This window comes from Calidris pugnax, unplaced genomic scaffold (genome assembly GCF_001431845.1).
Source record: "Calidris pugnax isolate Ruff unplaced genomic scaffold, ASM143184v1 scaffold41, whole genome shotgun sequence".
NCBI classification, from domain to species: domain Eukaryota; kingdom Metazoa; phylum Chordata; class Aves; order Charadriiformes; family Scolopacidae; genus Calidris; species Calidris pugnax.
The window spans coordinates 329,201-345,044 of NW_015094509.1; the positions used below are offsets into that span (position 1 = coordinate 329,201).

The following is a 15,844-nucleotide window of genomic DNA, read 5'->3' on the forward strand; positions in this document are numbered from 1 at the left end:
GACATGTACAGTTCAGGAGGTTCCTCCAGTGTATTGATGATAATGTCTTGACTCAGGTGGTCAACAAGGAAAGGCGTACTACTGGACCTAGTTTTGACAAACAAAGAGGGACTGGTGGAGGACATTAAGGTTGGGGGCAGCCTTGGCTGCAGTGATCATGAAAAGATGGTCAGCATTATGGTGTGTTCAAAACAAGTAGGATTGAAACTTTGGACTTCAGGAGGGCTAACTTCAACGTCTTCAAGAAACTTCTTGGAGAAGTCCCTTGGGTTATGGCTCTGGAAAGTAGGGGGGCTCAATACAGCTGGACGATATTAAAATATCTCTTTCTCCAAGCTCAAGATTGGTGCATCCCTAAGAGCAAGAAATCAGGCCAGGGAAGCAGGAGACCTGCATGGTTGAGCAGGGAGCTTCTAACAAAGCTCAAGTGGAAGCAGGAATTTAACAGTGTGTGGAAGAAGGGACTGATCACAAGAATGCTGACAGAGTCTGCAGGGATGAAACGAGGAAAGCCAAGGCCTCCTTGGAATTAAACCTGGGAAGAGATGTCAAGGTCAACAAGAAGGGTTTTTTCAAATATATTGAAGGCAAAAGGAAAACTAGAGAAAATCTGGGCCTGCTGTCGAATGAGATGGGTGCCATGGTGACAGAGGATGCAGAGAAGGCGGAGTTGCTGAATGCCTTCTTTGCTTCACTCTTTACTGCTCAGGCCAGCCCTCAGGAGTCCCAGACTTTGGAGGTAAAAGAGAAAGTCTGGAAGAATGAAGAGTTCCCCTTGGTTGAGGAAGATCAAGTTAGAGAACAGTTAAGTAAATTGCATATCTGCAAGTCCATGGGTCCTGATGGATGCGTCAAGAAGAGCATGGCCAGCAGGTTGAGGGAGGTTATCTTCTCCCTCTACTCTGCCCTGGTGAGGCCCCATCTGGAGCACTGGGTCCAGTTCTGGGCTCCCCAGTTCAAGAAGGACAGGAAAGTGCTGGAGAGGGTACAGCAGAGGGCTACAAAGATGATGGGGGGCCTAGAACGTCTCTCTAATGAGGAAAGGCTGAGGGACTTGGATCTTTTTAGTCTAGAGAAGAGAAGACTGAGGGCCTATAAATACTTAGACCAACGCCTTACTTAAGGGGCCAGTCTTAAAGGGTGGGTGTCATGAGAATGGGGCCAGTCTCTTTTCAGTGGTGCCCAGTGACCGGAAAAGAGGTAATGGGCACAAACTTGAACATAGTAAGTTCCAATCTAAATATGAGGAGGAACTTCATTACTTTGAGGGTGAATGTTCTCAGGAGACATTCCAAACCCACCTGGGCACGTTCTTGTGCAACCTGCTCTGGGTCGATCTGTCTTTGGCAGGGGGGTTGGACTATATAATCTCCAGAGGTCCCTTCCAACCCCATATGGTTCTTTCTTCCAACCTCTGTGGTTCTTTGATAGGCTCAGGGACTAATGATGTGTTTATGGTGTGAAGCTAAAGTAAATGTCAGTGGGACAGTTTTCCAGGGAGAAAGATAATGTCACAGAATTTTGTAGTGAAGTACTGTAGGAACATAGAAATGGAGAAGTACCACAGAGGTTACGTCTTGCCTAACCTCCTTCATGGTGCTTTTTAAGTAAGAGGATACTGTGCTTGTTACACCAATTCTCTGCCATAACTCTTGTCATGATTTGCATGTTTGTGGTAAATTACTAAATTCTTCCTGCATTTGTATTCTGCAAATCTTGAGATTTGTGTATTTGTACAGGACTGTGTTGGATTATTCTGATCAGTTTCATGGTGTGGGCATTTTTTCTGAAATGAATTGTTTTGACTTGCTGTGCATTTAGCATAGAGAAAGGTATTTCGGGAGTTCAGTGTGTATTATCAAAGTGGGGTGTCTAATTGCACTCTGGATGTGCCTCTTTCACTTGATTGTCGTAGAGGCAGATTGACTGATAACCCAGGTCTGCATTTTAGCTATGTACTCTGCATATACAGCCCTACTTGGAGTCCATTTCCCTTGCTCAAATCTCTTATGTGGGGCATAGCAGTGCATCAGGGGAGTAGCCATCAGGACCTCTTCTCAGCTTGGGGGCACCATGCCTCCTGCACTGGAATCCAGAAGCATTCTTCTTAGAGCAGTCAGCTTTGCTCTTCTCAAGCCAGGCTTTTTATCTCCTTGAAGTCTATGGAGATCTTTCTGAAAAATTCTTTCTTTATAACCAGCTGAATACAGTATCTTGCTAGTTCTTCTCATGCCATCATTTTTCAGTAATTTTGCCAAGTGGAGGGGAATGGCCATTTCAAGCGATTAGGTCTTGAAGATTTCCAATGCTTTTTTGGTTCAGAGCATGACTGAACTTCATTGTGACTCTGTTGGTGCACAAATGTGATTGTGTAAAATATTCTTGCTAAAATTCTTTTTCATTTCCAAAGAAATTAACATATATGACTGTTAAGTAGGTTCTCATTCTCCAGGGCTAAAAACATTTAACCTTCTGGTTTTGTAAAATTCTTCTCCAGGTGAAGTAGGTAAAGAATTTATTGTGAGCATGAGAATGCACAGAAATGTTAGGCCAAGAACCAGTAAGTTATTGTAGATCAGCATATATAAATGCCATTAAAATTGAGGGAAAGTATATGAAGCAAAATGTCTTCCTTTTTATAACTATCCTGAATAATTCTGCATTTCTTCATGTATGATATCGTTCCCGTTCCCATGATGGTAGACAATTTGTAATGACTTCACAAATATATTACTAAGTTACAAACTTGCATGTGCTCATTCAGAGATGGCCAGCTTTCCTCAATCAGAGCCTATCAAGCCATTTTCTGTGATATTTCCTATACTGTAACAAGATTTGTTTTCCTTTCTTATTATTTCTACCACTCTGTAGAAGCTCTTCTTGCTAGGTCTACACTAGCTGTTTATTGCTATGAATATGTCTCCATTACCCTGCTAAATTGAACTCTCAAGAGTATTGCAGTTAGCCCATTCTCAAAGCTTCTTGTGTTGGGACTAGCAGATGTGCAAGAACTAGTGTAAAGTTACTCTTTGCAGGCATTATTCCATTAAAAGGTTTTTAAAATAATTGTTTCGATTTTTAAACCCACAGTTCAAAACCTTGTTGTAAGTAAATGTTTAAATGTGTATGCAGTAATTGACAGGATTCAATGAAATTTTCTAATGGACTGGAGAGTTTTCAAAAGGGTATTATCACACTTGGCACACTGCAATGTAATGGAGCTGGTTGTAATTTCCATGTCACTTCACTCAGGATTTGATTATGAAGCTCATCTGATAAACTGGCTTCAATAATCTCTCGCGTGTTGTGGCCCACATTCAGCATAGCTATTAAAATAGATTTGGATACTACACAGAGAAACTATGGTGGTAAATCTTTTAGTTTTACTGAAAAAAAAAGTAAATTGGTAAGTGAAATTACTGTTTGTCATTAATGAAAGTTGCAGATGGTGTGAGTAAACTCAACATCCAGCTCTGGGGCCCGCAGTAAAAGAAAGACATGGACCTGTTAGAGTGAGTTCAGAAGAGAGCATCAAAAATGACAGGAGGGCTAGAACATCTCTCCTATGGAGAAAGTCTGAGAGAATTGGGGTTGTTCAGCCTGGATAAGGCTCAAGGGAGATCTTTGTGGCCTTTCAATATATAAAGGGGGCTTATAAGAAAGTCAGCAAAAGACTTTGTACCAGCATCTATAGTGATAGGACAAGGGGCAAAGGTTTTAAAGTGAAAGAGAGTAAATGTAGATGACATATAAGGAAGAAATTCTTATCGGGGAGTGTAGTGATAGGACAAGGGGTAATGGTTTTAAATTGAAAGAAGGGAGATTTATATTAGATACTAGAAAGAAATTCTTTACTGTGAGGGTGGTGAGACACTGGCCCAGGTTGCCCAGAGAAGCTGTGGATGCCCCATCCCTGGAGGGGTTCGAGGCCAGGCTGGATGGGGCTTTAGGAAGCCTGGGCTGGTGGGAGGTGTCCCTGCCCAGGGCAGGGGGGTTGGAACTTGATGATCCCTTCCAACTCTGACCATGCTATGATTCCATGACCTTTAAAGAGTCTTTCCAACCCAAACCATTCTATCATTCTGTGATTCTATGATTTTCACGGATTTAGCTGTTAGAAGTTAGCCTAAGTGGCCCCACTTTTCATCTGCACAAAAAGAGGGCCCATTCAAAGGAGATTCAAAGTAGGGTTCTAAGAAGTGCTTTGCATGTGAATCTAAAACCATTCCTTCATCTTTTTATGCATCTAGCTGCATCTTCTATGAATACTTCTGCAGTCTAAGAGACTTTCACTAGGTTGTCCTTCCTGTGGAATGTTTTTGGTTTTGTTTTTCTCCAAAACTCTTCAGTGCAGAAAACAGAGTTATAGAGCTTAGGGAAAAAATAGAAAGATCTTTTATGTTTTGTTTAATTTTATAAGGAAATTAAATATAGTAGGAATGTGTAAATATCAAAAATATAAACTGATTTCTTGTAAAGGATCTCTCTCTCTCACTATGCACTGAACTTAAATTGGTAACTTGATATGGTATTGCTTAGTACAGCCTTCCGATTAACTCTATCCAATTCACTGCATGTCTTCTGTGACCCTGAAGGAAGGTGGCTTGTTCTTCACCATTTCCTTAAGAGCAGAACACTGTACTATGCCCTTCCAAAGTCTCTTGGAGCAGTAACACATCCAGTATACCTCTGTGTAAAGGAAGGAGTAGTCTGTTGAAAGTTGAGGCTCAAAACTGGTGTCGGGCCCATCCATAACTGTCAGGCTCAGCCACTTTAGTTACTATGTTAGTAGTCCAGAGGATGAATATTTGAATCTGCATTTGTCACAAATCCTGTGTATATAAACAAGAGAATGTAAGTAAATTTGCAGAAATGTGAGTCTGTGCATGTTATACATGCAAATATACACAAGACACAAGCTGGAACACAGGAAGTTCCATCTGAACATGTCGAAAAACTTCTTTACTTTAAGGGTGGCAGAGCACTGGAACAGGCTGCCCAGGGAGGTTGTGGAGTCTCCTTCTCTGGAGACATTCAAAACCTGCCTGGAGGCATTCCTGTCCGGCGTGCTCTAGGTGGAACCTGCTTTGGTGGGGCGCTTGGACTAGATGATCTCTGAAGTTCCTTTTCAACCCCTACAATTCTGTGATTCTGTGATATATCATGGATGCATATATTTATACAGTATAATAGCCAAAATATAGGTTTTTTCCACTTTTGTTCCAATAAAATGGATAAATTTAATGAAAATAGAGACATCATTCCAGCTTTAGAGGATGTAGTAGAAAATACTATTCTTTCTGCAAGTCTCTTTTGTGTCTCTGTACGCATCTGTAATATAGATAAATTTGTGTTACCTTCTAGAATGATTCAAAGCTTTCTAATACAATTTTCTATTGATATTAATAGCACTGTGGCGTAAAGTGCTGTAAATGTTAAGTATGCTACAGATACTAAATATATTGAAAATAAGCTGCAGTGGTAACAGTGGTGAATCCTGTCGTGTCCCCTCTCAAGAGCTCTTTGGAAGCAGGATGAAGTTCCAGGTTTGTGAAGAGAGATAAATAGGGAATGCATTTTATTGTTATTTTACACCTTTGGGGACTTTTAGAGGTGCTTTACATTTTTATCCCCCTATTGTAATTGTTCCTGAGGATTATAGGGATAGCTGCTATAAATTAGTGTAGTTCCCCTGAAATCCACGCAATGCTGATTAATATGAACTGAAAATTGGAATGCCTCTGCCTATCTGATACAAACAGTTCAGCTATAGGCACAGCAGGCTGTCAAAAGAAGCTGTTGGAGTGGATCTTTCCAAAAGAAAATGAGTGATAAACCAGGAGAACTCTTGAGAGCAGTGACGGGGCCAGGAGAGCAGTGTATATTCCTTCTTCAGCCCTCATAGCGTGCTACTACTCTCCCAGAATTGATTCTAGTCTTAATGAAAACTGAGCCATCAGAGATTTGCCTTTTGATGGTTTCCCTCTACCCAAGGCTTCTCTTCAATACATGAAGAAAATATTTAGCTACCAGTGTTTTTTTCAATGAGTAGGGCAATGGGCTTTCCCCCCCCTCCAGATTCAAACAGTTTCAGGTAGTGAATGGATGGAGGAGGCATGAAGAGTTTTTGGGCTCAAGAGCTGCTCCCTGTGCTGCCAGGGCACCTCCTTCCACGCTTCTGCTGCATGCAGTACTGCTCCTGTACTAATTTGCAGCTATGCAAATACCCAAAGGTCTCACTAATGCTGAAGTCTGGGGCAAACCAGTAAGGATGCCAAAGCCTTTCCCTGAGAGAGTAAGGCCTTCAGTGGAAGTTCAGGCCTAATAGATCTCCTCCCTTCTACCCCAACACTTAAATAGTTGAACCTGGATATGTGTTACTTTTTGGTTTTCTCTTTTTCCTATTATTTCTTTTTTTAAGACTCTAACTTTGCATTCACTAACCATCATCGGAAGTGACCAAACTCTTGTTCACATTTTTCTAGCCTAAACAAAACTGAATGTTATTACTGCTCATGTCCTAGAGCATTTGGAGAGTGTAAGTCTAGTAGGGTCTGAGTTAGGGGAAATGGGAATCACTGCTTATTTGCTTTGGGCCTTATTAATATTTTCTCTTACTCTGCACAGCTTAACTAAACCCAAATTTGCTGAATATAGTAAAGAATCTTTTTTGTGTACCTTAGCTGATGCAGCTTTTATTAGTATGAACAGCAAAAAAAGTGTCTTTCTAATTTATGGATAAATAAAATCACTTCTACTCACAAATTATGATTCCAGGAGGGTAAGACAATAAAAGTCTGAAGAGCACACATGCAAATCAGGTTCTTAGAAGGCTTGCAGAAAAAGAAATGAATGTGCATAATAAGCATAAAACATATTGTAATTAAGTCACCCAAGGTCAGATTCATCCTTGGTATTATTCCACTGCAGTTATTGAAATTATGAGAGAGAAAAGTTCAATGTTTAGCTTTAAAAATCTTGCTTTTTAAAATTGTAATTTGTCTGATCTTCCTTTTTGGCTCACTTTGGTAGGTACTCACATACCATGATGACACATGAGTATGTAGAAATACATTGCTGCAGTGACAGAAGGCAGAGTGGGGACTCTTTCCTTCATTAGCCTATGCTGTCTCTAAAATAAAGAAAAGCTTTGAAGAGGCTTTTCTCCTACCAGACAGTGTTACAAGAAACAAAAATAACGTACTGAGCATCCCTGACTTCGGATGTATTCACGTAACAAACAATTACTTACTTGCATTGATTATTAAAAAAACCCCAGCAGCAACAGTAAGAATTGTTGCAATCTAGCAAGTGAGAAAGATCCCCCCTTAAAAGACTTTACACTGATATTTACAATCTCTCTGTTCCAGTGAACACCTAGCTGTCTGCCTATGTCTGCTGGGAGAGGTCTGAAAGTAACTTAAACTTTGTTATTTATTTGAGACAACCTGCTTTGATATATATATATATATATAAATTTTCTTCACAACTATAAATATGTTGCTCTTCACTTTTTATTAAAAAATCTCTAAGTATATAAACCAATATTTGACTTGTATAGCAGAAGAATATGGAGTTAATGGTCTGAATTTCCAGTTTTGCAGTCTAAATTGGCAGACTTCGCTCTTTCTGCAAAAATGCATTTAAATAAAGAGCGACAAGAGCAACCAAAGCCTGGAGTTGTTTGGAACAGAAGCGCCCCCCTCTCTCCAGCCCCATTCTCCCTAACGGATAGGTAGAATGAACTGCCTCACGAAGTGCTTGTCCGGCAGTGTCGAGAAAGCTCTTAGCAACTTTGAGGTATCCTCTGTTTTCTGAGCTGGGCTTCCACTTCACTCTGACAAACGCTGTGACTGACTGTTATGCCAGAGGGAATTCTGCAGATCTGCTTGGAAGCTTCTGGGTAAGGCACTGCAGGTGGGCAAGCTGCCTGGCTAATGCAGCGCCAGCAATCTCTGCTGCTTGGTATCACAGGCATAAAACCCAAGCTTCAGCTGTTTCTAAACAAACACTGCTTGTGTCAACTGTGACTAGAATTTGTAGCTATCACACTTGAATTCATCACTGTCACAAATGTGAAAAACATTGCCGAGTCATTAGCTTCTTTGGAAGTTGCTGAGGAAACAAAACAAGAGAGGGAAAGGGGTTTGTTTCGTTAATTTACATATCAATCCTTTAAAATATTGCTCTTACAAAGCTGGAAGGTTGTGGAAGTCTGCTTCACAAGTCGAGAGAAAAAAGAGAAATTATTTTGCTAGAGATTACTGTATAATATTTTATTATAAATAAGGATAGTGAGGATAACATCTGATAAGAAACAAAGTGATGGTTTCAAGAACAGTAGATGATTTAGTCATACGTCTTCCATCAAAATTAATATGTCTCTAGAAAATGCTGTACTCCTTATTTTCTTTTTCTTTTATTTTTCTCCTGCACAAGGAGACTTTCTTCCACTGACATGGAAAGTGGTAATGAATCAAGCTCTGTTTCGATTTTTTTCCTTTCTTAAACTATCTGCCAGGCTGCTAGACTGTGCTATGGCAGCCAGACAGTAATTCCGTGTACCCCATTATAAAATGTGCAGTACTGCTCTATAAAACAAGCAATTAGAAACGAACCATTTTGAAGGTAGATGCTGAATTGGAGATACCATTGATTGATTAACAGATATGTATTGTCCAGCCCAGATTACTGAAACGTTTTTTCTGAATTACTTTTGCCTGGGTCAACTAGTCATTGCCTGTCTACAAATTATGCAAAACAAAATTGAAGATGAAAAGGGCTTTATATAGGACTGTAAGATGTGGGGCAAAATGGGGCAAAATAGGGCAAAACCTACTATTTTGCGAAGTAGGTTCCAGCTATAACTACTGAGTACCCTCTACTGCTTCAAGATTTGTCCACAATTTAAAGAAAGTGGCTTATTTTGACAGTGTGATTTAATGGTTTCTGCTAAAAAACTTAGTGGTTTCTTTTAAAAAAGCTTAGTGACTTCTGTCCTAAAACCTTGAATTAGAAGGCCTGTTTTGTGTCAGGATAGATTTTGAGGTCTGCATATTACTTTGTGTGCATCAATAATTGTTTTACTCATATAATGCCATTTAGCCAAGGATCTCAAAATACCAAATTAAAAGTAAAATTGGTGAGCCATTTTGTGGCTATAGGCTGTGGCAATACTCTGAGGCCTTGATGATAGTGCTTCTAGAATGATTATGCTTGCGTAATTATATATTAGCAATGATAAATAGTGGTATATTTAAAATCCTGCTGTACAGCAGAAGAAATGTTAAGTAATCAGTCTTTTCTGCTAGGTAAGCACATCCAAAAAGATGGCGCTCTTCTTTGTTTCAAGATCTGCATTTACTGCTTAAGTTCTAAAAAGAAGTAGGCAAATCAATTTTCTCAAACAGTGTTACAGAATCACAGAATCTTCTAGGTTGGAAGGGACCTTAAAGAGCATCTTGTCCAACCGTCAACCTAATTTTGACAAAAATAAACACCCACACAACAAACAAGAAGCATCACCATCACTAAACCATGCCTCCCAGCACTACATCAACCCGTCTTTTGAACACCTCCAGGGATGGTGCCTCAACCACCTCCCTGGGCAGCCCATTCCAATGTCTGAGAACCCTTTCGGTAAAAAATTTTTTCCTAATATCCAGCCTGAACCTTCCTTGGCATAACTTGAGGTCATTTCCTCTAGTCCTGTCGCCTGTGACTTGAGAAAAGAGACCAACCCCCACCTCTCTACAGCCTCCTTTCAGGTAGTTGTAGAGAGCAATAAGGTCTTCCCTCATTCTGCTCTTCTCCAGGCTGAACAACCCCAGCTCCCTCAGCCTCTCCTCATCAGACTTACTCTCCAGACCCCTCACCAGCTTTGTTGCTCTTCTCTGGACCCGCTCCAGCACCTCAATGTCTTTTTTATGGTAGGGAGCCGAAAACCGGACACAGCCCTGGAGGTGGGGCCTCACCAGTGCCCAGTACAGGGGGACAATATCCTCCCGAGTCCTACTCGCCACGCTGTTCCTGACACAGGCCAGGATGCTGGTGGCCTTCTTGGCCACCTGGGCACACTGCTGGCTCCTGTTCAGCCGACAGTCGACCAACACCCCCTGGTCCTTTTCTGCCCGGCAGCTCCAGCCACTCTGCCCCCAGCCTGTAGTGCTGCAGGGGGTTGGTGTGACCCAAGTGGAAGACCCGGCACTTGGCCTTGTTGAACCTCATCCTGTTGGTCTCTGCCCATTGATCCAACCTGTCCAGATCTCTCTGCAGAGCCTCTCTACCCTCCAGCAGGTCGACACTGCCACCCAGCTTGGTGTCGTCTGTGCACTTGATACCCTCATCCAGATCATTGATAAAGATGTTAAAGAGAACTGACCCCAGTACTGAGCCCTGTGGGACACCACTCGTGACTGGACGCCAGCTGGATTTAACTCCATTCACCACCACTCTCTGGGCCCGGCCCTCCAGCCAGTTTTTAATCCAGCAGAGGGTATTCCCATCCAAGCCATGAGCAGCCAGTTTCTCCAGGAGGATACTGTGGGAGACTGTAACAAAGGCTTAGCATGCCTTCTTCCGTGCCTGAACAGAAGTAATTTTTGTTTTATAATATTCATTCAATACCAAGAAACACTTACAAAGAAGACAGGTGGGGGAATGCCTACATCTGGAAGAGTGTGTAATAACAAGCCCCAAATGCTGGTGTATGACATGCCAGAGAGAAAGGGATCACTGTAGGCATAACCATCGCTTCTCAGGTGGAATGTGGGTGATGTTGTGTAGAGTGTGGTCAACTGAGAAAAGCTTTTATTCTTGTAGGTAGGAGACTGAGTGCCTGTATGAGAAGTTGAACCAGTATGATTATGGTGGGGGTTTTTTCAGAAATTTTTAATTCCACCACCACTTTTCTTTTTTTTTCCTCCCCCTTTCTGTGCCACTGAAGTCAAGTCTATCTAGCATACTGCTGGGGGGGAATCATATTTTTGTTAATCCTCTCTCCTCATATTCACAAGAGTTAATTTTGTGTGGCACTTACTGGCATAGTCCAAACTGCATAAGTTGGATTCATTTAATCAGGTTATTTATTTTCTATGCCATACTCTAAATGGTTCAAAGTTGCCATAGCATAGCTGCAAGGGATACCATCATCTCTTCATGTATCCTCATAGTTTATTAGTTAAAGGCACTGCTTCATTAAAGGTATTTTGTTATGTGCTTTCTGTTTAGAAATAAACTTTCTACTCAGACCAATGTAGAAATCATCACTTGCCATCACTGGTTTTTCAAAACTAAATACATTTGGCCAGTTCTCTTTAGCTGTAGAAATTAAACTGAAACACTGAAATTAAATGGGAGATAAATTTGATGATAATGCAAACTTTCTGTATCTTCTGATCTGCAAGTGTGTCATATTTACACTGATCATGGTGTACTGTAAATTGTGATTTATGAATTGGTACTGCACAAATGTGTGTACATTCACAGATAAATACATCACCTTTCCTGGTAAGCTGGAACTGTATTTGAAATAAAAGCTGCTCAGAATACAAACATTTCCTGGTATTCAGTAGTTGTTTGGCTTCAGCCCTTTTGGTTTGAATTCATACAGAAGTGAAGTCTCATAGCAAATCTTGAATTCATACTGACCTAGTGTAAGGGCAACGAAATAATATTTGTTCTTAACTATACCTTTAAGCAGTGTTATCCCCTGTGTGTTGAACAATGCAGGGCTGATCTCCGGTATATATGTGCATGTTTATAAACAAACAAACAAACACACATGAAAACAAATATGTATATGACAGTTGTTCTATACAGGCAACCCAGATTTCATGAGCTGTAGATTAATTCATTTAAGGACAAAATGATTTCCTGAATGATTCTATAGTCTTGGAGAAGATTTTATCCTGTAAATATCGGAATATTTATATTAATAGTAAAACTTTTCCCATTCTATTTTTATTAAAGGAAAACCACTGCAGAAGAATAAAAATCCTAGGGGACTGTTACTACTGTGTTTCAGGATTGACCCAGCCCAAAACAGATCATGCTCATTGCTGTGTTGAAATGGGACTGGATATGATTGACACCATCACGTAAGTACTGTGCACAGTGAACCCAGAATCTTCAGCAACTTCTATGTGGCATTCAGGAGGTGTGTTCTCAGGCAAAGAGCAGTGTCTGCTAGCACTGCCCACCTGTTGCATTCAGATCAAATTATACTGATTTTTGGAAAAGGTAATTCCAGACATTAATGTTCCACTCCATTTAATTGCTGTAAGGATAGAGTGCACAAGTATAAGTATGTAGAAGCGCATACATGTACTGGGGGACAGAAGAATCCTGGGAATTATAGAAATATTCATATAGCCATTTGTCACAAAGAAAGGAGTCCAATTTCCTGTTTTACAGAGATGAACAGTGCTCATTTTGCACACCAGTATGTAAGCTCAAAACCATCCTGATGTGTACATGTTATATATGTGTTTGTATTCTCAAAATGATAGCTTGCTGATTTCTCCTTTCTGTATGTCATGTTTAAACCTTTAATTTATTCTGCTTCTTTATTCTTATTACATGAAGTGTAAAGTGAAATTCACTTAGCTGATCAAAAGATTTTTTTATGCTTGAGAGCTCTGCATTCATCATTATTTTGCCAAGATGAAAGATATGAATGTGAGAGAACTGTGAATGAGCATTCAGCGAGAGCCAAGATCCATTTTATTATGTAGGAGGGAAGGGGTAAAGATGGGAAATTTCTTCACTACTGTATTGCTCTATGTGTGTGTGTGTGTGTGCTTGTGCATGTGTTTTGTAGGGAGGCTGTAGGAAAGAGTGCACACCCGTATTAATTCTGTATATAAATAAATACTGATCAGCACGGTGCTATTACACTTGGAATGAGCTTGCCCAAGTGTGTCACACTAGGGGCCTTAGCCTGTGCTGTACTGGAAAACGTTTGACCACTGTTTCCAGTAGCCAGTTATTCTTTCTCGCTGTTGGATGTATGGAATTGACTCAAGGTTCTGCTTCCCCTCACTTAATTCCCAAGTTTTTGTATTGTACACAGAGAAGATTTGCCTTCTCTGTGACAGTGAATAGACCACAGTGTAATCTTAATTTCAAAATTAATAGTAAACTATTAAATAAAGGGGAAAAAAAAGGTATAGAATAAGCAAACATAAGGCTTATGAATTAAAATTATGCATTTTTTATTTGGAACATTTTACCTTCTTGTTTCTAATAAAGCTTTTGCCACATCATATATTTCATGTCCTCCATTGTATGTGAGGATGTTTATGCACATATATGCACACAAAGAAGTTGTCCCAAAACTAACTTGCATTCATTTGTGGAGAGTATTGGTGTTGTAGAAGAATGTATTATGATCCTCTCAGAGTTCACTGTAGGTTTTGCTCAAAAGAATTGGGCTTATCTCTATGGAAGTAATAGCTAGTTGTTTAGACTCTGCTCATGCCTTAGGGGAACACGGACATTACCACACGTATTTCATATCAACCTTAAACTTTTCTATGAACCTGGATTCATTGAGCTTTCTTTGCAAACAACTTTAAAGCATAGAAAAAAGGAGAGAAGTACTTCAACTGAAGGCTCATTTCAAGCACAATCCATGTGTTTTTATTAGAATGTTCATTTATAAAATCTCTGAGAATGTGAAGAGTTGGGTAAATGAATCCATATTCTCTCTCTCTCATTCAATGCAAATTTGTGATCTTTGTAAAAATTGTAAAATTGATAAAAGAGTTGTAATCTATGATAATGCACAATAGTCTATGATACTATAAAATCCTGAAAGAATATCCTAAGTCTGCAAATTATGTATATGTGCATTCTTCTAGCAGTATATGGATAGCCCATTTATGAGGAAACCTTGGCCTTTAGAAGCATAATTAGATATACAGGCCTTGTACACATTTTCCAAAGTTTTTTTTTTTAAATCCCTGGAAAGCAGTATCTGATGCTCTCATCCTCTTTAAAACCTATTAAATTTATTTTTAAACCCATTTAATTCATTAGCTGTGCTGTGTTTCATTTATACAAATAAGGTAGTAAAAGGGCAAGATGGAGAAGGAGCAAGGTTATAAGAGACTGCGAGATTTATTTAGGATTCTTGAATGACTAGCAACCTATTCTGCATCCTTTGTACATAATCGCAAATAATTAATCCTTTTCTTTTTTTTACAATGAGGAATTAGTAATTTAAGGACTGTAAGATCCAGGCTCAATGCATATTTCCTCTCTTAGGTAAACAAATGTGCCTGTTCTGCTTATATTAGGAAACAGAAAGATGGTGCATTCCAAGTACCATTGCCTTTGATGGCAGTACTATTTTTTTCTTCTATTGAAAGTGGAGCATCATCTGTTCAGATATAGTTGGATTCCGGGTGAGGTTCTCTTGATGACAGACGTGTGTGGCCAAGCCAACTGTACAAAGAGCTCCAAACAAGGAAAATAGGTTCTGCTGAAGAAGAGGAAAAAAGTCTTCAGTCCTTCAGAGAGACCAAAACTAGAAGACTGATTCCCCAGATTAATTTTTTTGAAAATATGTTGAGCAAATGAAAAAAAGAAGTGAAGGGCTTATGACAGTAAAGTTGGAATGCAAAATTTTATTTTCTATCGGTATGATTATTAGGTGGTGGTGTTTATCAGTCCCATGAGATGCAGTCACTTTTACTTTTAAACTTCCACCTTTTATCCAGAGTTGGATGGCATCTGGTAGTCTTCTAAATGTCTATTCACTTTACTGCAGAAATCAGGTATTGACATTGTAAATTTTTGCTTGGAAGTTGTGATCCCTAGTGACAGGTTTGTCATGTTACCTGGGATAAATAAATAAAATCACTTGAATTGTGATTCAGCTGATGGATCTATGAAAAGTGCCTGTCCCAGATATATGTACCACCAAGACGTCCGTTTTCAGGAAATGAAGGAGTAGAAGCTTCTAGTAGCTGGGTGATGGATCTGTGATTTTACAAAGGTGAATGTTGTAATGAGTTCATAGAAACTGATACTTTCTATTATCTTCATATGCTGTGTAACTGTTATTTCAGCATTGTAGAATATGGTGCTGCACATTAGTATCATCTGAGAATGTTGCCTCATTACATTTAGATTGAGATTTTCAAGGTAATTTTCAAAGAAAATTATAAAATACTTGAAATTTTAACATTTCCATCTGCCTTCTACAAAGTATTTTTTTTTCAAGGGCACAGTTAAAATCAGACTAGAATTATCTTCATTTTTTGTCCTTAAAAAACCCCCACAAAACAGATGGTGTTATATTCTGTTTCTATTCCAAAAGAATTTCTGCTGCCAATGAGTTTTGTGTCAGTGCCTCAGTATAGGCTAGGTGTTTGTTCAGAGTCACTTTAATCATCATGGCAGTATTTAAGTGTTGGAAACCACCATCCGTCAGGTGAGTTTTAACTGTCAGCTTTTTGTTAGTAATATAATTTAAATGGTCATGTTTATTAGTGCCTCTAATGTGCCAGATATTGCTCTGATGTGGCAGATGATGTCCTTACCTCAGTTTTGAACAGTGCATTAGGCCAAGTATGCTCTTCATCTTACTTAAATTGCTTACCTTAGAAGGTTCCACTCTATTTACTACAGTATTTTACTTTCTAAATAGATATATTTATTTCCAAGTTGCCATGGAGTAAAGTTTTGCCCAGCTACCCAGGCTCTTCCCTCTCTCCCCCATAAATTGCCTAGAGTTCTGGTTCAGGCTAGTGTTACGAGGATAATTTTGTACTTCCCTAATAACAGTTTGTCTTTTCTTACAGAGCACCTCATCAAAGTATATAAATTAGACTAAATA

At 39.5% G+C, this 15,844-nt stretch overlaps 1 protein-coding gene across 1 annotated transcript in view; it reads left to right on the forward strand.

Annotated features, from left to right (window-relative positions):
• Window positions 1-15,844, forward strand: part of ADCY1 (adenylate cyclase 1 (brain)) — a 156,576-nt gene that overhangs the window by 84,599 nt on the left and 56,133 nt on the right. Inside the window, exon 5 of the mRNA XM_014965252.1 lies at window positions 11,971-12,098. Within this exon, the coding sequence (XP_014820738.1) occupies window positions 11,971-12,098 (128 nt within the window). The remainder of the gene's footprint in view (window positions 1-11,970; window positions 12,099-15,844) is intronic.